This window comes from Meriones unguiculatus, chromosome 11 (assembly GCF_030254825.1).
Source record: "Meriones unguiculatus strain TT.TT164.6M chromosome 11, Bangor_MerUng_6.1, whole genome shotgun sequence".
Lineage (NCBI taxonomy): Eukaryota > Metazoa > Chordata > Mammalia > Rodentia > Muridae > Meriones > Meriones unguiculatus.
In genome coordinates, this window is record NC_083359.1 from 87,157,884 (window position 1) to 87,179,452 (window position 21,569).

The window sequence follows — 21,569 nt, forward strand, 5'->3', positions numbered from 1 at the left end:
AAATTCTAACATAATATTCCATATAGAATTAAATGTTCTCACACAAGTATGTGAAGACATGGAAACATACTCTGAATAAGAAAAATTTAGAAGTAAAAGCAATTTTTAAAATGAGAAATAGAATCGACTAGACTCAGAAATCAAAACAGAATAAAATCATAAGTAGTTTACAAACTACCCAAAGAAATAGAGTAATTTTGAAAAAGAAACTAAGGAAACCAGGAAACTGCCATGAGAATACATGAAGGAATAAAACGAGAGGCACAGTCATTTCTACCATGGCGGAGATGGTAGAGCTCTGTGAGCTGTAGAAAGAAAGCTGCAGATGGAAGTGCTGCAGCCCAGAGGAGGGCCCCATGGAGGAGGAGCTGCCCGCCACCCACGCCCAACAAGGCCCGATTGCCAAGACTGGAGGATTGACATGGAGGGCGATAAGTTGGATGGTTGGATGGTTCCTGGACAGCAGCGCTGGGGTGGCTAGGGTGTCCCCTGCGCTGGAGGAAGCCAACAAGGCATTCCTGATGACAGCATCGGAGGGTTTCAGGCGCTCTGCAAGAAGGGCCTTTTTGACCAGCTTGCTTTCATAGAGGAACTGTTCTAGCTGATGGTTGTCAATCCTGACTGCACATGTATCTTCATGCTTCATGTATCTTCATAAAGCTACTGTTATTTGTAATTTGGAAAAATCCATTGTGATAATTTTCAAAGTAAAGAATAGGATATCTTTTTAATTTTAAGTTCATGTATTAAAATGTATGGGAAAGATCAAAGACGAACTTTCTAATACCCTTTTATATGAGGGACATTTTGCTGTTTTGCTTTTTAACTTGACAGATGGTAAGACTGTAACCTGTAAGAACTGTTTGTGAACATTATCAAGTAAGAGGAAACCCTACCTGTATCTATGAAAGACTTATGAACTATTATGCTGTCAAATTGAAGGTTTTAAACCTGCCCAGAAGTCCACCAGGGTACCTGATACTTATTCTCTCCCTTTCTCCCCTCGTTCCCTTCCTCCTTCTAATTATGCTTGTTAGTCTTTATGCACTAGCACTGGCAATAATAAACTTTCTTCTTCTGAAAAAAAAAAAAGAGTATAAAGAAAATAGCTAAAATGAAAAGTAATAAAGCATCATGTATTATAGATTTCCTTAACATAAATCAAGAGTGGAACAAACATTTCCACCTGAAAAAAACTATAGAAACAGCTACCAATTTTTGCATACTGAAATGGTTTATCAGATACGTGAAATGGTGCTTAAACAAACCGAGAGGAGCCATGAAGGATGGGAAAACAGTCAAGTGTTTAAAGTCTCTAAGTTAAAAGGCCACATAGTTAGAACTAAGAAAATTATAAGCTTTGCAAAAGAAATATATAACACAATGGAGTATTTTCCAGGAATTCATGGACACAAAGCTTTGACTGTGGAAATCTCAACCATGCAAAAAAACAGGAAATACCTTTTACGTCTCCTTTCACCAATCTTTTTAACAGACACCTTTTTAAGAGCAACAAGTATGTAAGGAGGTATGGAAACACAGCAAAACACTACTCTCAGATGCTATGCTGAGGGGACAAAGTTGACGGGAGAGTAAGAGAATCTGCAGACATGGTAACATGGTCTGCACACATGGTCTCTACTCTCAAGGAGAAGCAGGAGGGATGATGATGAGCTCACGGCTACACAGTGAACCAACACAAGTAATCACTGTAGTTCAGATTTTCCTGCTAAGGCCCATTCGCCAAAGGTCTTCAACATAGTGTTCCTGGGAGATGATAGTCTCAGGTTGGAATCTGGGTGTAAGGTGTGGTGGCTCACACCTTTAATTTTAGCACTTGGAGGCAGAGGCAGAGGCAGAGGCAGAGACAGGCAGATCTCTTAAGTTTGAGGCCTTGACACAGCAGAGTTCCAGACAGTCTGGTTTACCCGGTGAGACCTTATCTTAAAAATGAGGGAGGTGAGTGGGAGGTCTTCAGGTAGTAGGGTTAGGGTGTGTCTGTTAAGACAACTGTTGAACACCAGTCCCCTCCTCTGTAACTTCCCAGTGATGAGATAAGGCAGTCTGCTTTACCACTTAACACTCCCCACTGCAAGGTTCTGCCTGAACACAACCACAAAAGCAAAAGTGGCCAACTGGTCACAGAGTTGAGCCTCCACAATCAAAACCATCACTTTCTCTATATGGGCTGATTATCTTGGGTGTTAATTACTTAACAGAAAACTGACTAGTCAACAACAATCTGTGTTGATTTTGTCCATAGATTCAAATCCTACAACCACAAAGGGAACAGAATATTCTCATATGCTTGTAAGACAGTTCATAAAATTGATTATATACTAAGTTATCAAAAAAATCCATAAATATTAAGTAACTACCTAAAGCTTTTAACAACACAGTTTGGTCTTAGTTCAAAGACCTATAATTTATGAAAAGAAACAATCCATGAAGGCCTTTAATCTGCTCATTTAAAAGCTTTACATTTAATTTTATTAGATTAGAGAATGAATTAAACAGTACTTGTTCAAAATGACATTTCAGAATCTATAACATGTAAAAAAAAAAAAACCCTGAAACTTTAGAAATAAAAATTTTGAAGCTGCCTTCCTGACAGATACCTAAAACCATTTAAACCTATTTCACTATGTTCACCAATATATAATTACCAAATTTACTCCCCTAGACTACACAGCTTAATTAAACCAGTTTCCATAGAAATGAAATTTATTAAGAAACTTCCCCTCAACAATCCACCAATACTAGACCCATAAACCCGTGTGAAAAACATTATCACAAAGACAATGTTGATTTTTACAACAGGAAAATAACCTTTGTCCTCAGACACAACATTATAAAGATTCAGTTCTCCCTGAGTTAATTTCTAAACTTTTGTGGGGTTTCAGTGAAGTGACACTTTTGAATATACACTTTTAAAACAATGCTAGTTTTATACAACCAACAAAGTGGAAGGGAACCAACACAGAATATGAACAAGCACTATTCTGAAGGAGTAAAAAAACAAAAAACAAAAACAAAAACCCAAGTCACTTTTGAAAAAATTCCTGTGACTCTATCCCTCAGAATGAAGTCAACTAAAAATGAGTCCTGAACTGCCATAGTTCCAACAACAATCCAAGTTCATTCAGCGCACCCTAAGACTGTTAAAAGAGTAAGATACATACTGAACAGATTTCTGTCAGCATCATCCAGCATTGAAAAGATCAAGGACCTATTAGAGAAACTGCATCTAGGGTAGAATGGAGCAATGGAAGATGACGCAGGTATGTACCAGAGAGCAAAAAGCACTCAAGAGTAACCAGGTGCTGTGAAAAGGACACAGAAATCACAGCTTGAAGGAATTTTCTGCAGGCCACATGTTATTAGAGATTAAAAACAAGCTCTGCTAACAATACAATCCACTGAATGAAACACAAGTCTCTGTGAAGGAAAAAACTTTATTGTCGAATTGTAAATAGTAAGTACTGAAGGAACAATTAAAAACCATGCCTTCATAAGCATGGCAAGAACTCTTCAAACTAAATCATCACTGGATGCCAGAACTGGAATTTAAATTAAATTTCTCTGCAAAAACACTTTATGTTCTTTGGAGCTTGAGCCCAGGGCCTTATGCTATCTACAAAGCACTCTACTGCTGAGCTGCATGACAACCCTTGAGGTAGGTACACAAAAGTAACTGTTCAAAGGTATCTCTTAACAGATCTTAGATAAGTGGCCAAGTTCTCAGTATGAGGAATGGGACAGACTGACATAAGATACTTCCAAATGTGACATACTGAGGAAACACAGCATTTTTATGGTATTCCTCAAGTGTGTAACCTTAGCATAGTCGACGAGGAAATGTAAACCAACTCAAACTGAGAAATACTTTATGAACTAGACTTCACTCTTTAAGGAAATGTCAAAACTGTAAGAAAGGACCCAGGAATGGTGGTTTATGCCTGTAATACCAGCAATTGGGAAGCAAAGTAGTATGATCATGAATTCCAGGTCAGCCCTAGCAATACTCATGCACACACATGACCAACAATTGTTACAGATCAAAGCACTTGTAAGAGACATGAAGACTATGAAATATGTGATTCAGGCTTGAACTCGACATAGTGTTTTATCTATAAAAGACACCATTTACCGTGGAAAAACTGGCAATCTATGAACTTCAACTTACGAAATAGTACTGTGTGTCAGTGGCAATGTTCTGACTTTGGTAATTAATTACACTACTTGTAAGAGAAATGTTTTTCTTAGGAAATATTGGAGTACCTAAACACAAACAAGCAGGGTGACTTTACTCTCAAGTGGCTTTAAAAAAAAGGTGTGTATGTATTTAGAGACAAATTATAACAAAAATGTATTAATGTTAATTAAGGAAACCAAGAGAGTAATGTTTATTTTGTATTAATCTTTTAACTTTTCAGTAAAGCTAAGATCATTTTTTATTATTACTTTATTTTTTTTATTTTTTATTTTATTAGATCATTTCAAAATAAAAAATAAACACTTTGCCAACTTAATTCACGTATGTACCACTTTGCATAAATTATACACGATGAAAACAATTTAATAAAAGTCTAAAGCCAGGCATGGTGGCACTTGCTTTTAATCCCAACACTAGGGGAAACAGAGGCAGGTGTATCTTTGTGAGTTCTTGGCCAGACTGGTCTACAGAGTCCAGGACAGGCAAGGCTACAGAGAGAAACCCTGTTTCAAAAAAAAAAAAAAAAAAAAAAAAAAAACAAACCTAAAAAGAAATTTAAAAACTAATAAAAAGTCTAAATAAATCAGAAACTTTCTTTTTTCATCAGTACAGAAATTCTAACTTGTAAAGACAGTCATTTTACTTAGCAGTATTTTTGTTTTTAGTATAAAAACAACAATGTATCTTTGCATCACTTATTGTATGCTAAGAAACATAGTATGAAAAACAACATCTAAAAAAAAGTAAGCTTCCCTAGCTAGAGAGCTGGCTCAGTGGTAAAGAGTGCCTGTAGAGGACCTGGGTTCGGTCCCCAGGAACAAAGAGGATCTGACACCTTTTGTCTGGCCTCCAGGATCACTAGGAACTCATGTGGTGTGCACATAGACAAACACTCATACTCATAAAAATAGTTTTAGATGTTTACAAGGTTTAACTGAAAAGTACTTCAAAACAAAACAAACCACAAAGCCCCAAACCTAGTCCAAACCTATTTTCTCAGACATAGTTGAGAAAAAGGATCAACATCCGTGAATTACAAAATCATTATCCATACCTTGTGTTGCTAGAGTAGTCCCACATGGCCACATCTAGGAGGCTTCGAACCCAGGTCTTAGAGGGCTCCTTGAGGAATTTTTGCTGGTAGATTCCCACTACAAGGTCCTCTACAGTGAGAAGTTCTAGATCTTGCCTGATTTCTTCCATTAGTGAATAGAAAAATACAATGAGTGAATCTGGGCATTCAGAACACATATTATCAGAACAAAGTGTATAGTGCACTTCCTGCAATGATGCAAGTTCCACTCACCTGATGTCCGCTCCATACGCTTCAAACACCAGTTAACTCTGGCTCTATCATCAGACTGTAGAAGGAAAATTATTACTTGTTATTTTTCACCTATTTTGAATTACTTTAATAGGGTCCTTTCAAATTGGGGTGTGTATAGGAAAGACAGACACTAACTGAAATCTATAAAAATAGCATATACTATATATTGCTCTTATTAACTGGGGATGTGTGTGTTAATACACTTTATGAAAGACAAGTGGCACTTAGAGTATACCAATAAAGAAGTCAATATTCAGATAAAGTGATATGGTCGTAGTAAAACAACAGCAAGTTTAGGACCCAATTCCTGACTACTCTTCTAGGGAATTTAGGTAAAGCAAAAAGGGAATTTTCTAAATACAAGAAAACAATGGGTAAGAGAATCTGACAAAGAGAGCTTTCAATAGAGAGTAATCTTGTGGAGCATGTAATCTTGTATGTATACAGAATGGAGAATCTATTCGTTGGAATAAAACAATACTGAAGGTATTTCAAGAGGGATTTGAAAAAAAAATACTATACTCAGCTTTGGTATCCTTCAAATTTAGGAATTTAAAGACCATACTAATTGCACAGAAATCAAATCAGAATGAGCATGTTTTAAAACACGCAACAAATACAAAACTGAAATTCTTTTAGTATTTTTCAGGTATTCTAGTGTCTAAGTGAATAATCTTAAGAGAACTTCTAACTGGATTATTACCTTGCAGTAAATAGGTGGCCAGTTCCCTGGGTTTGGATGAATAAATTTATAAAGGTTTTGTAACACAGTTGCTTGGTCATGCCCGAATTCAAAGTTTGAAATAGGAATCTTGTGACTAGAATCACCTGAAGGAAATAAAGATGTGAAATTCAACCACTGAGCAAGACAAATACTATCAGGTAAGTGTGAGACAGGAGGAATACAGGAGAGCAGTGGAATTCACATGTAGGCTTTTGTGCCAAGCCTGGTTCTCATTAGATACTTTACATACTTTAAACAAAAATCTTACGGTTACTCTAGGAGGTGGGAAATACATAAATTAAGAAAACACCACAGAGACTCCCAGAAATAGTTAATAGTTACCAATGGATTACTTGAACCCATGATTAATGATCAAGTCTACAATGTCTGCACTGTTCCCATGATGCTTTTTTTAATTTTTATTTTTTTCTTATCAGTTACAATTTATTAACTCTGTATCCCAGCTGTATCCCGCTCCCTCATTCCCTCCTAATCCCACCCTCCCTCCCTCATCTCCACCCTGCCCCTTTCCAAGTCCACTGATGGGGGGGACCTCCTCCCCATTCATCTGATCCTGTTTTATCAGGTATCTTCAGGACTGGCTGCAAAGTCCTCCTCTGTGGCCTAACAGGACTGCTCCTCCCTTGGGGGGTGGGGAGGCCAAAGAGCCAGCCATTGAGTTCCTGTTAGAAATAGTCCTTGTTTCCCTTACTATGGGAAACCAATTGGTTACTGAGCTACCACGGGCTACATCCGAGTAGAGGTTCTAGGTTATATCCATACATGGTCCTTGGTTGAATGTCAGTTTCAGAAATGACCCTGTGCCCAAATATATTTGGTCCTTGTGGAGCTCCTATCCTTTCCCCATCATACTAACTCCCCTTCTTTCATATGATTCCCTGTACTCTGCCTAAGGTTTGGTCATGAGTCTTTGTATCTGCTTTGAAAACACTGCTAGTCAGAGTCTTTCAGATGCCTTCAGTAGACTCCTGTCATACGTTCAATGCACATCCCATCTGTCTTTCTAAATGAGGCTTGATCATCTTACCCCATGTCCGCTCTCTTGATTATCATTTTTAGGGGTATAGATTTCATTATGTTTATCATATCGTATAGGTCTATATAAGCGAGTATATACCATGTTTGTCTTTCTCCTTCTGGGATATTTCACTCAGAATGATCTTTTCTAGATCCCACCATTTGCCTGCAAATTTCATGATTTCCTCCTTTTTGATTGCTGAGTAGTATTCCATTGTGTAAAAATATCACAATTTCTGTATCCATTCCTCCGTTGATGGACATCTGGGTTGTTTCCAGGTTCTGGCTATGACAAATAGAGCTGCTATAAACATGGTTGAGCAAGTATCCCTTTTGTGTACTTGAGCAAAGTTTGGGTATATACCTAGCAGTGGTATAGCTGGGTCTTGAGGAAGCACTATTCCTAATTGTCTGAGAAAGCGCCAGATAGATTTCCAGAGTGGTTGTACCAGTTTACATTCCCACCAGCAGTGGAGGAGGGTTCCCCTTTTCCACAACCTCCCCAGCATGTGTTGTCACTTGAGTTTTTCATCTTGGCCATTCTGATGGGTGTGAAGTGAAATCTCAGGGTCATTTTGATTTGCATTTCCCTGATGGCTAATGAGGTTGAGCATTTCTCTGCCATTTAATATTCTTCTGTCGAGAATTCTCTGTTTAGCTCTGTTCCCCATTTTTTAATTGGATTGGTTGGTTTGCTGCTTTTCAGCTTCTTTAGTTCTTTGTATATACTGGATAGTAGTCCTCTGTCAGATAAAGGGTTAGTGAAGATTCTTTCCCAATCTGTAGGCAGTCGTTTTGTTTTGATGACGGTGTCCTTTGCTTTACAGAAGCTTTTCAGTTTCATGAGGTCCCATTTATTGATTGTTGCTCTTAGCGCCTGTGCTGTTGGTGTTCTGTTCAGGAAGTTGTCTCCTGTGCCAATGAGTTCTAGGCTGTTCCCCACTTTTTCTTCTAACATATTTAGAGTATCTGGTTTTATGTCGAGGTCTTTGATCCACTTGGACTTTCGTTTTGTGCAGGGTGATAAATATGGATCTATTTTCATTTTTCTGCATGTAGACATCCAGTTGGACCAGCACCATTTGTTGAAGATGCTGTCTTTTTTTCATTGAATGGTTTTGGCTTCTTTGTCAAAAATCAAGTATTCATAGGTGTGTGGGTTTATTTCTGGGTCTTCTATTCAGTTCCATTGATCCTCCTTTCTGTTTTTATGCCAATACCATGCAGTTTTTATTACTATTGCTCTGTAGTACAGCTTGAGATCGGGGATGGAGATACCTCCAGATGATCTGTTGTTGTACAGGATTGTTTTGGATTCTGGGTTTTTTGTTTCTCCATATGAAGCTGAGAATCTTTTTTTCAAGGTCTGTAAAGAATTGAGTTGGTATTTTGATGGGAATTGCATTGAATCTGTAGACTGCTTTTGGCAGGATGGCCATTTTCACAATGTTAATCCTACCAATCCATGAGCATGGGAGATCTTTCCATCTTCTGAGATCTTCTTCAATTTCTTTCTTCAGAGACTTGAAGTTTTTCTCAAACAGGTCTTTCACTTGCTTGGTTAGTGTCACCCCAAGGTACTTTACGTTATTAGTGGCTATGTGAAGGGTGTTGTTTCCCTAATTTCTTTCTTGGCCCTTTTGTCTTTGGTGTACAGGAGGGCTTCTGATTTTTTTGAGTTGATTTTGTATCCTGCCACTTTGCTGAAGGTGTTTATCAGCTGGAGGAGTTCTTTGGTTGAATTTTTGGGGTCGCTCATATATACTATCATATCATCTGGGAATAGTGACACTTTGACCTCTTCCTTTCCGATTTGTATCCCCTTGATCTCCTTTAGTTGTCTTATTGCTCTGGCTAGGACTTCAAGTACTATGTTGAAGAGGTATGGAGAGAGTGGGCAGCCTTGTCTTGTCCCTGATTTCAGTGTGATTGATTTAAGTATTAAGTTTGATGTTGGCTATAGGCTTGCTGTATATTGCCTTTACTATGTTTAGATATGTGCCTTGTATCCCTGATCTCTCCAAGACTTTAAACATGAATAGGTGTTGGACTTTGTCAAATGCTTTTTCAGCATCTAAGGAAATGATCATGTGGTTTTTCTCCTTCAGTTTGTTTATGTGGTGGATTACATTGATGGATTTCCGTATGTTGAACCACCCTTGCATGCCTGGGATGAAGCCTACTTGGTTATGGTGGATGATATCTTTGATGTGTTCTTGGATTCGGTCCCATGATGCTTTTCAAAACCGTTTTGTTAAATAAGGCTAGATGACCTCATAGTAGTAATTTTTAAAAATTTTAATGTAAGTGTATGTGTGTGTATGTGTGCATGTGTATATGGATGTTTGCCTGAACAGAACGTATAAAAGCATGTGTATGCCTATGGATGTGGAGTGTGCTATCAGGAATCATACTTGATCTCTTCCACCTTATTTCCTGAGGCAAGGTCTTTCAAACAAACCCCGAACTTGCTGATATGGCTAGGCTCTGGGGATCCACTGTCTTTGCCTGAGGCTGGAATTACAGGCACTAGGTATTTAGGTAGGTTCTGGGGATCTAAAAAATTGTTTACTGTGTGTGTGTAACCATACACACATGTATGTGTGTGTAACCATACACAGCATGTACATGGAGTTCAGAGGACAACCTACAGAAGCTGATTTTTCACCATGTGGATTCCAGGATTGAATTCAAGTATTTGGGCTCAGCAACAAGTGCCATTATTCCCATGAACTATACTGCCGGCCCATTCACAGACCTGGAGAAATGGCTCAGTGGTGAGCAACACCAGCTGTTCTTCTAGAGAACCCAGGTTCTAATGCAATCATTCATATAGGGGCTATCAACCATTTGTAACTACAGTTCCAGAGAACTCAAACTCCTCCTCTGGCCTCAATCAGCACCAGGCACACACATGATACACAAACATTAAAAAATACTAAATCATTTTTTTAAAGACAGGAATGATGAACTCCCCAACTCCAAACAAAAAAAAAAGATCAAGTAATTAGATGAACCCTTCACAAAAAAATAAGTGACCTTGAAGATATTAGCAGCACATACATACACAGTAGTTAAGACTTACTGATGAAGAAGAAAGAAGTTAGGAAACTCTCTAGGGCTGCTTTTAGATCACTTGTCACTTCTACAAGTAGCTAAATGGTTGAGCAACACTTTCAGAACCTATGATTAAAATTTTTAAGTCCACTAAGTGCATTAGCAAAAGCAAATATACCTCTCTGAAGAAAGGCCCTAAGTTAACTCTGGCATTCCTTCTTTTCAAACACACTATTGTGAAAAGCAGGTACACAGAGCCTGGAAAGGGAACCAAAAACAAAATTCACAGAAAAGTACCCAAAAGTTTCTTTAGTGTACAACTTTCTAGGCTCAAGAAGTAGAATTCTACCTCAAAGTACTACAGAGAATAATGCAACAAGGAATTAGGAGCCTGGAATCTTGGAGAAGAAGAAATACTGGAGAACGGAGGAAGGAATTAAAAAGGCTGATAAACTACAGACAGAATCTTAGCAGACTCAGCAAAAATTTAAGATGTTTTTGTATTACTCTCTGTGTTGTAAACACTGAGCGTGGTGGTGCCTAACTGAAGTATCAGCACTTGAGAGGCTGAGGCAGGAAGAACAGAAGCTGGAGCTTGGCTTCTTTTGAGGCCGGACTGGGTTTCAAGAGACCCTATATATAAAAATATTAATAAAATCTATTGTCTTCTGACTTGGGTAGTAATCTGTTCACACTCTTCTTCTATTAACGAGCCAATATGGGTTAGTTTTGTAAAGTTTGAAGCATAGTTTTAAGTTACAACAATTTCTGACCATGTGTTAAGATAATCTTAGATGCCTGGTGACTCCAGTTTTCTGCCAGACACAACCATAAACATTCCTTAGATATGACTAACGTGATTCTTCTCTGTATGCTACACCTACACACTCTAGTGGGAGAGGCAAAAGCAGAGGGATGTCTGATAAACATGATAACCAAGGAACTATGAAAACAGATCAACAAAGATAATTGTAATAGGATTACTGGACACAAGACTATAATATCTAGCCCTCAGAAATAACATTATTAAATACATTCTGCAGTACCAGAAACCAAACTAAAAAAATAAATGAAAACACATTCCCCAACTCCATCTTTCATTATAGCAAGTAACCTTGACAACCAAATCAGACATCAACAGCAACATAAATACACAGAGCCTAAGACAAAGCATGAGCATGCCAAACTGAGTAATTAAGAGACCTATTGTTATCTTGTTGGGTTTACTGTAGAGTGCAAAAACAAGTTTTTTGCTTGTTTGGAAATTTTTGTTTGTTTTTTGAGACCAGGTTCTCTGTAGACAGTCCTGGCTGTCCTGGAGATCCACATGCCTCCACCTCCCTCCTGAGTGCTGGGATTAAAGGTGTGAGCCACCACTGCTGAAACATTTTAAAAGATGATAAATCACCATACAAATAAACAGCAGAGACTTACTAAAAAGTATCCTTACACTTTAATAAGAGTATCCTTATTAAAATATTCAACTGTCATCTGTAATTAAACTAAAAACAGAAAAATTCTTCACTCTGATAAAAGTGTACACAAGGAAGAGTAAGGGCAGTCAAGGAAGAAGAAACTACAGCAAATTACTGTTGGTCAAACACTGGAAACTAAAGATCCTAGCCTCCATACTAAGGCAAAATGAAGTGTTTACTTCAGAAGACACCATACAAAACAGCATGTACAAAACAACAAAAAAGTGGTATGGTGATGTAGGTACTCAGGAGGGAAAGGCAGGAGGATTGTCCCAAGTAGGATGCTAACCTATTCTAAATAAACTCTAGGCTAGCCAAGGTGAGACTATCTTAAAAAAAAAATACAAATAAACAAAAGGTATTAAAATATTAACAACTTTATTAATGAAATTATAGACCTGAAGAAATAAGTAGCTCCATGTTCACAGAAAGACATCATTATGAAGGCATTTATCTTCTCCAAACTGACCTAAATATTTACAGTTATCCCAATCTATCAACAAGGCTTTTTTTGATTCCAAATTGTGGATGAAAAAAAGGAGTCAAAATAGCAATGATATTACAGAACAATATCAAGAGAGCTATCTAAACATTTTCAAACTATTATGCTTAATTAAGGAACACAACAGTCAAGCCAAACCCCTCAAAAAAACCAAAAACCTAGTAGACCACTAAAACAAAACAAGCAGAAGAATGATCTGATCTAAGAAAGACTGCATATTGAGAAAAACCAGGTTATTCACTAAATGATGCCAAGAAAACTGTTGTCTATAGGAGAAAACACTGAAATTAACCTGTCATTTCATAGCACACACAAGTACACACTAGATGGAATAAACATCAGTTACAAAAAAGACTGCAAACTTCCAGGTAGCAAAAAGCTATTAAGATTCACAGTTGATAAAAACTGACTGACTTGCCAAACTAAAACCCAACACTTGTGCTTATTAAAAGGCAAGCTACAGGGTTAGAGATGTAGCTCAGTGGTAGAGTACTTGCTTAATATATTCAAGACCTAGGGTTCAGTACCCCAGTACTAAAACTTAAAAAGAGGCCTCATAGTGAGTGAATAATGCAAGGCTTACGCTGAGAAAAGGCATTTTCACAAAATTTAACAACAAACAGAAAAGTTCTGTAAGATGTACTTAAATACAGGTACAGAAATGCTAATAACATGCTTATAAAAACAAAAGCATTTAAATAAATATATACATGTACATAGTAAAATTATTCAGAAAATATTAGTAACACAAAATTCAGAACATTTCTCTTATAAAGACCTGGGGCGGGGGTGGGAGGAGACTGCAGTGGTACTGGTGGTGATATGCTGTTTTCAACTGACTGGTAGGTATACTGCATATGCTACACTTAAGTCAGTGTTGTATTTTTTGGATGAAGATGCATTTGTAAAGCTGACAGATCTTTCATATAGAAAGCTGCAATAATAATTTAAAGCTTTGCTTCTTTTAAAGTAGAACTTCTCTAAAGAAAAGTCATTAACCAGTGAAACAAACAGAAGTCAAGCTCTTTTGTTCAAGTGAGGAAGGAGAGTCTAGTGCCAAGCTCAGGCAGAACCAGAAGCACCTCTTTGTGAGGAACCTAAGTACACTGCTGGACTCTGTATTAAAAGGCCTTTCAGCCCTGAAATTCTTTACTACTCTAACGTGATAACCCATAACGCCTATGAAGCAGTTACTTGACTTATACTACCTGAAAGACCAGGTAGCAAAATGTCTTTGAGAAGTATTTAAGAAGGAGGTACATCTATCTGGGTCATAAGGATCAAACTCAGATCATCAGGTTTGGCAGCAAGCACTTTTACCCACTGAGCCATCTCACTAGCCTTGACAAATCTATATGCATTGTTCATTGACGACTGGCTAAACAGAACACATCAATATATACATTTAGCTTGGTAGGTTAGTCTATGAAACCTGGTCTTCTCCAAATCAGTACAATTATATTAGCACAGGCATTTTTAGGTACTATGTCAACACAGCTGTCACCCTAACCATTATTTGTCTTATTTAATTGGCACATTTCCCAGGGCTGTTTAATTGGCAACTTAAAACATGCTTAAATTGGCAAGCTTCAAACATTTCAAGTTTGTCTGAATGAGAAACTGTGCTGTTTCAATTAGCTGAAAGTCATTCCCAGCTGTGGGTGCAGCTCAGCATAGAGCCTTTGCCTAGCTGAACAAGGACCTGCCTGGGTTTGATCCTCAGCATGAGGAAAAAAAAATGTTTCTGGCCTTCAGTAAGACACAGATAAGATAGAGACAGCTTTTAAGAAAGGAAGTATACTTTCTGTTAATTTGTTTAATGTGAAAATACTGCAAAAACTTGCAATTAAATAAAAGGTTTTACCATCATCAAAATAACAAATGGTAAGCCAATGATGCTCTCAATGAATGATTTGACACACAGGAGGAAGGTAATGCATTCAATGATGAACCAACTGAAATCACATTTTCAAGTTAAAACTTGAAAATTAAAGTAGAAACTAGGTTTCATAAAATTTATATTTGGGATTTTTGTTTGTTGAGTATTAAGGCTTGCCCTGTCACACAGGCTGACAATGAATTCTCTGTAGCCCATGCTAGCCTCAAAGTGTGAGAGATCCTCCTGCCTTAAGTCTTTCAAGCTATCAAATTACAAGCATACTGTACCTGGTTTCATTTACAGACTCAACAAAAAAGACTTTTATTTATGTCTATGTGTCTGTGAACCTTGAGTACAGGTACCTAGAAGTCAGAAGAGGCATCAGATCCCCTGAATTAGACAGCAATGAGCTACCTGTGTGATGTTGGAAACTGAACTTTGCCTGTCCTCTAGAAAGTGTTAACTGCTGGGCCACCTCTCTAAATTCTCTACTTGTTTTTAACTACCATCTATTTAGTAGCACAATGACCTCAAATAATGTTATTACTGTATTATAACCTTCTTTTCCTATTTCAAAATGAGGTATAACTAAAAAAATTTCTTATATTTTTGGTTGTAAGCCTAGCTTTTAACTGCTGAGCCATCTGAGAGGTGGCTCAGTGGTTAAGAGCAATGGCTGTTTTCCAGAAGACCAGAGTTCAATTCCCAGCATCCACTTGGTGGCTCACAACCACCTGTAACTCAGTCCCAGGGCTCTGACAGGCTCTTCTGACCTGAGAGCACCAGGCACACACATGATATGCACAGATATACATGCAAAGGCAAAATGCCTACACACAAAAAAATAAAAACATTTTAGAAAATCTCTTACACTCCTTAATTCACAGATTACAACTTTGGTTCTAGGGCAAACAACATATCCACACTTTTTTTTAAATATACTAAGACCAGAATAATTCAAATTATTAAGGAAAAGTACAAAATACTTGTGTTTAGAACAGCATTACAGGGCCAGAGACAGCTCAACAGGTAGGTAAAAGCATTTGCCTTGTAATCATGACAACCAGAGTCCAAACCCTAAAACCTACATTCTTTAAAAAAACAAAACTGAAATGTGGCAGTAGACATCGGTTATCTTAGTCCATCAAACTCGACCGAGCAAGAGAATCTGCCAGAAGCTCATGACCCAGCTGCCGGCTTCACAGTGGCAGAGAAGAAGGTAGAAAGCAGCTGACTCCCCAAAGCTGTCCTCGGATCTGCACATGATGGTGCACTCACACAAGGAGCTTTATGAAAGTTACAACATGCCTGTTACAGTAAGCGTGGCAAATATTTCTAATACTTCTATAGGTTAGGTGACATTTTAAGGTTAAACTGCATATGCAGGAATAAAATGATCCCTTAAACAATCTATTGAATTAATCTCAATTTAATGTAAAATTACCATGATTTTCATTTTCATCACGCAGGAAACTGCTTAAAACCTTGTGAGTTGTGCTCCAATCTTAGATAAATTTAGTCATAGTCAAACTTTTTGGTTACAAAAATACTTAAAAGTCTGATTTCCTCACCCAAACCTTAAAACTGTTCCACTCTGAACTGTATTATTTTTGAAGCATGAATTCTAAAAGTGTTTTAAAATAGACACTGCTCATAAGTGGGCCTAAGTCTGCATCACCTGGAACTTCTGACTTTCTTAAGAGCCTGGCCACTATTCCAACAGCTGACCTTGAAAACCAATGGAAATGTAGCAATTGGAAAATAAAATTATATTGCCGTGGAAAGAAAAGTTCACACATACATACAAGTCAGTAAAGATTTTTAAAACGTTTGGGCTGTGAGTCCTGCTCTGTCACATGATTGCCTAGCATGTGAGACCCCAGTTCAATCCCCAACACCAGGAGTGTGCATGTTTGGGTTAAAAGCTTTATAGATCATTCCACCTATCATTCCCTGAAGCTTACACTTTCTAAGTTAAAGGAGTGAGTCTTAACAGGGCTTACACACTCAGTCCCTCTTATCCCAATTCCTTTATACTTACTGGCAGCCTGGCAATGGAATCGAAATCCTCGTGGAATTTCACCTACAATACAAAGTGTTTTGCTGAGAAGCAAAAATATGGACATTCTCTTACTTGTGCTATAGTCATATCTCACATGATGACCAAGTTTCAATGTGGGTTATTTTGTTAAAATACAAAATTTCAAGATTAAAACTTCACAGTGTCCTTGTTTTTGTTTTGTATTCTTTTGTCTTGGTGGTTGTTTAAGTCAAAGATGACTGAAAGTAATTTTTATGTATTTTCCAAACTGCTTTTCACAACAGTTGTTCCTTCTAGGGAAATTATACTAGGAAAAGAAAATTCATGCCAAAGAACTTCTCTAACTAGGGGTCTATGAAGGGCTCTGAGGGTGGTGGAGCCTGTGATACTGCAAACATGCACAAGTATTTCAGAATGGAGAAAATCTTGAAAATTTACATTTTCAGTGTTTCATAATCCACACCCCCCACCCACCTCACAAAACCTAAAAAGCTGTCTTAAGCAGCAACATCCATAAGCATGAGCAAGACGATTAGCTCTGCTGCGCTCTGAGAATAAACTCATCCAAATCAAGTTTAAAGCTCGTTCTTAATCCGTTCCCCTCTTGACTTCAAGGATATGGTGGGCCCCTCAACCGCTCTCTGTCCTCTTGGGAACTGAACAGATCCTTTATCTTTGAAACAATCTTACATTTTGTTTCTTGAGACAGGGTATCACTATTTAGCCTCAGTCACCCTCCTGAATAAGTGCTGAGGTCACAGGCTTAAGTCTCCCCTGGGCTCTGCTCCTTTTAGTAGACAGAGAAGAGTGGAAAGGAGATGGCTAAGCATGTTTAGAGTACTGGGCTACCTCCAGGCTGTTTCAATAGTTACTATATACACTTTACAATGAGCTAACTGGTTCGAAGGGTTTTCTCAAGGTTACAAAGCAGTTCAGTGTCACACTAAAGACTACTGAGGAAAAGAAAAAGTAAAAGAAAAAAAAAAACAAGACATAACGCAGAAAAATCTCAACATGTAAGGCTACAGGTAAACAAATGGCAGGTTGTGCATTTTTGAGATATTCTATCCTGACTTTAATGTTCATGCAATGGAAAAGTGTCAATCAACCAGCCACACCAACATCTAATTGCTTATCGTTGGGCACTTAAGTATTATGCTCATGTGCATAATATTAGTAACTCACGTTAGGAACTCACCCTTTACTTTGGCTTTTAAGAAAACTACTACTAATAAACAAAGCCAGTTTTAAAATCAAATATACTTCTAGGATCTATCAAACACGAGCTACTTACCTGGATGGATAAAGCTGTGGAAATCTGCCATTATACCTTCCTGGAGGGAGTATTTAACACAGCCAATTTCACAAGGGAGGAAGCGCTGTTCACAATGAGGAGGTAGCTCACCATGACTAAAAATGTTCAGAAAATAAAAAATACCTCCAAGGAGAGCTGAAAAACAGAACAAAAGAACACCCAAGACTGTTAGAGCCGTTTTTGTGCAATTATGTGTTCCTGTTATTTGTTAGTGATTATAAAAGAGAAAACTCAATTATAAGTAAAAACTTCACAATCACATTTATCAAAAATTTAAGTAGCAACCGTTCTTTATATAAAGCAACAAAATTTTTCAGTCTTGCAACAGCCTCTTTATGATTTAGCAATAGAGTAGCACTGATTTTCAGCAACCACATAAGTTGTGACATAGGCAACTAACAGGTTTGAGAAATTAAGTCCAACACAACAAATGAAGTAAAACAGTCGCTATGGAACTCTTCTCTGCTTCTATACTTCTGTTAATATACAGAAGACCAACTATAACACAAGAGAAAAATGTGGGACTAGTAGTGGCCACTTAAGGCCAATGTGAAAAGCTTGTGTTAAACCAAGGCAGAACACAACAAAACCAGCTGGTATGACCAGAAAAGGCCTTTTATTAGCTATGTTCTCTTCTAAGGCACTGTAGTATCATTCATCCTTGCTTCATGCTTGCCCAACCCCAGAATATTTTAAAATTCTTTATTCTTAATTGGCAAATAATAGTGGCACATCTTTGTGGGTTACCATGGGGCTTCAATGTGTTTATAAATTATAGAATGATTAAATCAAGCTAACTAACATATCCTTCAATCCATAACCTTTTTTAGTCCAAAATTTAAAATCTACTCTTACCAAGCTGTAATAGGTCAAAACTTATTCTTCCTGTCTATGTCTATAACCTAAGTGTGAGAGCTACAAAGAAGTCTAATTATGCTTAATAATGTATGAATTAGTAGAAACCAAGAAGGATTTTTATTACAAAAACCTTTTCAATATTATTTCAACAAATGCAAATTAGTTCATCTTGCATTACATTAGTGCTATTTAAACCCTTATGATCAATTATTTTGTAATGTAAGATCAAAATGAACAAAACACATTTTGAGTGTAGGATATAAATGCATGGGTATGTCCTTGAGTGAGGTAATCAAAGGTCAATCTTTAGGAAGTGTCCATGTTTGTTTAAGATAGGACTTGACGCTTGCTAATGAGGCTAGTCTGACTAGCCATCCTACTGTTTCCACCTCCCCAGCAGGGATTATAAACTAGCACCTCTGGATCACTGTTTGTATGAGTGCTGGTCTTCATGACTGCATGGCATGACTTTATTGCCATCTTCCCATACCATATAGAAGACTTTTAAAAATTACCCACTCTGCCATCCTATTAAAGCACAACATTTTAGAAATACTCTACCTTGATCATTTTTTATATTTAAGTTTGACATATCAGGGGGAGAAATGCTTGGTTTTGGTACAAGCATGCCTGGCCTCCTCAGTGGTGTAGATACGATTTTCTGAAAATAAGAGAATCACCAATCAAACACTTTTAAACAGAGCTATTGCAGCATACTTTACTTCCCATATTTAAATACAACAAAGTAACCTTAAAAAATCCTGTGCCCTGAGATAGCATTCCCTCAAGACCAACAAAAACAAATATATTTATCAGTAATACCAGCAGTTAAAGGTAGACAACAGCAAATCTATAAAAAATTATGAGTAAGGTGAGCGGTAAATAAATGACAACAGATGAAAGTCATCTGTTCACTAATGATCATCTCATTTCCTCAAGTCACTATCAAAAGCCAGGGGCTGGTAGTCAAAACAGAGCAAAACCACATACTCTGTAATACTGTTTGTGGATTTCACTTAAAAGTAAAAACCAGAGCAGGCTTTGTCTCCGACTGTCACAAGACACACACAATATACTGAAGTTTTGAGACTTATTTTTAAGAATTTTTTTTAATGTGTACAGACAGGTGTTTGCCGCATGTACACGTGTCACATGTGCGCAGTACCAGTGCAGCCCAGAGGAGGGTATCAGAATCCCCTGGATCTGATGGTACAGATGATTTTGAGCTACCATGTGGGTGCACCGACTCGAACCTGGGTCCTTTGGAAGAGTAGCCAGTTCTCTTAACATATGAACCATCACCAGCCCCTTGAGGAGAAATGTTTTATAAGAAATTATAATGACAAGAAAACTCACAGGCACAAAGCTAAACTCATAAATCCACCTGAGTCAGGCATCAACTTAAAACATAAATAAATCTACCGCATTAAAAAAAATAACTTGCCAAACTGCCCAATGTCACTAGTTTTTAAGAATGAAATCTCAGTATGTACAAATAGAATAAAACAACACGAGGGAGGGAATGAAAAAACAAAACAAAACAAAACTCAATTACCTTGTGCTTTCTGAACAGAAATGAGCAGGGAAACGTCTACTCAGTACTTGACTATCCCACCACACGGGAATTCGCTTAACTTTGTGGTCTGTATGCTCTACAAACACCAGCCCAGGTTTTTACTTCTTGTTGCTCTAGTATTTAAAGCTCGGTGTAACAGGCTTGCTTCTAGGGATCGCTTAAAAATGCAAGCTCAGCTACTTCTTAAGTACCCAGAAGTTTGGTTTTTGTTGTTGTTGTTGTTTGTTTTGTTTTTTTTTAAGCTGTCTAACCGTTAAAGAGTTGAAAGGGGCTCTGGGAGGCCATTCAGTATAAGCCCCTGGCCACCAAGGCCTCCCAGCCCCTGGGGTTTTGGCACTCCCTGGTGGCTTCCCGACGGTTCCTCGGGTGGCAGCCCATGGCCGGGTGCGAAGGGGCTACCCTTACCTGCTTCTCTGAAGGCCCAGAATCCTTTCCCTGGGCTGCCCTCCATTCTCGCGCCATTTCTGAGTATTTCTCCTTCTCATCCTCCCTCAGGAGCTTTGGGAGAAGAGGGGAAGACAAGAGGGGGAAGCGGGTGAGGCGCCCGTTCCACGGTTCTGGAAGGTTCTGTCGGTTGGTCCGGCCCAAGGGAAAAAGGGCCGCGCCCCCTCTCCAGGCGCCGCAGGCCCCACCGCGCCCTCCTCGCTGCCCAACTGCCCCGCAGCCTCACCGCCCAGTCGGCCGAGCAGTAGGGGATGGCGTCTGCCACGCGGGCCACGGGCAGGCCTCGACGGCGCAGTTCGGGAATCTTCTCCTGCACGAAGAAGTAGTAGGCATTGCGGCTGGCCCTGCGGTTGGGCATGGCGTCGTCGGGCTTCGACGCCCTTCAGAGACGCAGCAAGCCGCCGGCGCCCTCGCCGGGCTTCCGCCCTTAGTAACCGAGCTGGGTGGCTGCGCGCGCCTCTGCCCCGTGCTCAGCCAATCAGGGCGCAGCGCGCAGCCGCATTGGCCCCCCACCCCCCGTTGGAGGTGGGTAGGAGAAAGAAAAAAAAAAAAACAAAAAACAAAAAACAACAGCCTGAAACTGGAAGATTCCACCTCGTGCGGAGGCGGAGAGGGCGGGGAGGGGGAGGAGCGAGGCGGAGGCGGGGAGCGCCGCGATTGGCTGGCTGCCATGCCTGGTGGGCGGGGATTGTCACGTGGAAGGCCTGGTGCTTTTTTTTTCCTTTTTCTGTATATTGTTGCGTAACGTACCTGGTTGGTAGGAGGAGGGCTCGCTTAATTGTCTCCTAGGTGCTTCGCAGCTGGGGTGGGCGAGCGTGAGCGGTGAGCCCTGAGAGGGAAGTGGTGGAGACAGCCAGCCCCGACATATTTAAGAACTTTTGTTAGTCGTTAGCATTTGGGGAGCTGAGGGTTGAGTTAGAGTCCTCCTCCAGCAAACTGTGCTCTCAGCCCTTTTCCAGCGAGATTGACAGTGGTCCACAGGAAGAAAGCACGGGAGGCCGAGATTCCAAATAGCATCCTTGAGTAAAGTTTTACAGGCTCTCTCATGAGGCCTGGGTAATTTCTTTTTGGTTAGTGGTATTACTGGGTGGCGTTTTTGGAGTCACTGCGAAATGCT

General features: G+C 38.9%; 1 protein-coding gene across 2 annotated transcripts in view; it reads right to left on the minus strand.

Moving 5' to 3' along the window:
* Window positions 1-20,888, minus strand: part of Mael (maelstrom spermatogenic transposon silencer) — a 65,108-nt gene extending 44,220 nt beyond the window's left edge. The window contains exons 1-8 of one of the 2 annotated variants that reach the window (XM_060364617.1): window positions 20,679-20,886; window positions 20,414-20,506; window positions 18,994-19,093; window positions 17,554-17,709; window positions 16,260-16,301; window positions 6,247-6,371; window positions 5,523-5,577; window positions 5,271-5,412 (exon numbers count right to left, since the gene is read on the minus strand). In XM_060364617.1, the coding sequence (XP_060220600.1) occupies window positions 5,271-5,412; window positions 5,523-5,577; window positions 6,247-6,371; window positions 16,260-16,301; window positions 17,554-17,709; window positions 18,994-19,093; window positions 20,414-20,506; window positions 20,679-20,810 (845 nt within the window). In that variant the 5' untranslated portion in view covers window positions 20,811-20,886. Of the gene's footprint in view, window positions 1-5,270; window positions 5,413-5,522; window positions 5,578-6,246; window positions 6,372-16,259; window positions 16,302-17,553; window positions 17,710-18,993; window positions 19,094-20,413; window positions 20,507-20,678 lie in introns of both variants that reach the window. The other variant, XM_060364616.1, reaches the window with a different exon arrangement.
* Window positions 20,889-21,569: the final 681 nt, after the last annotated feature.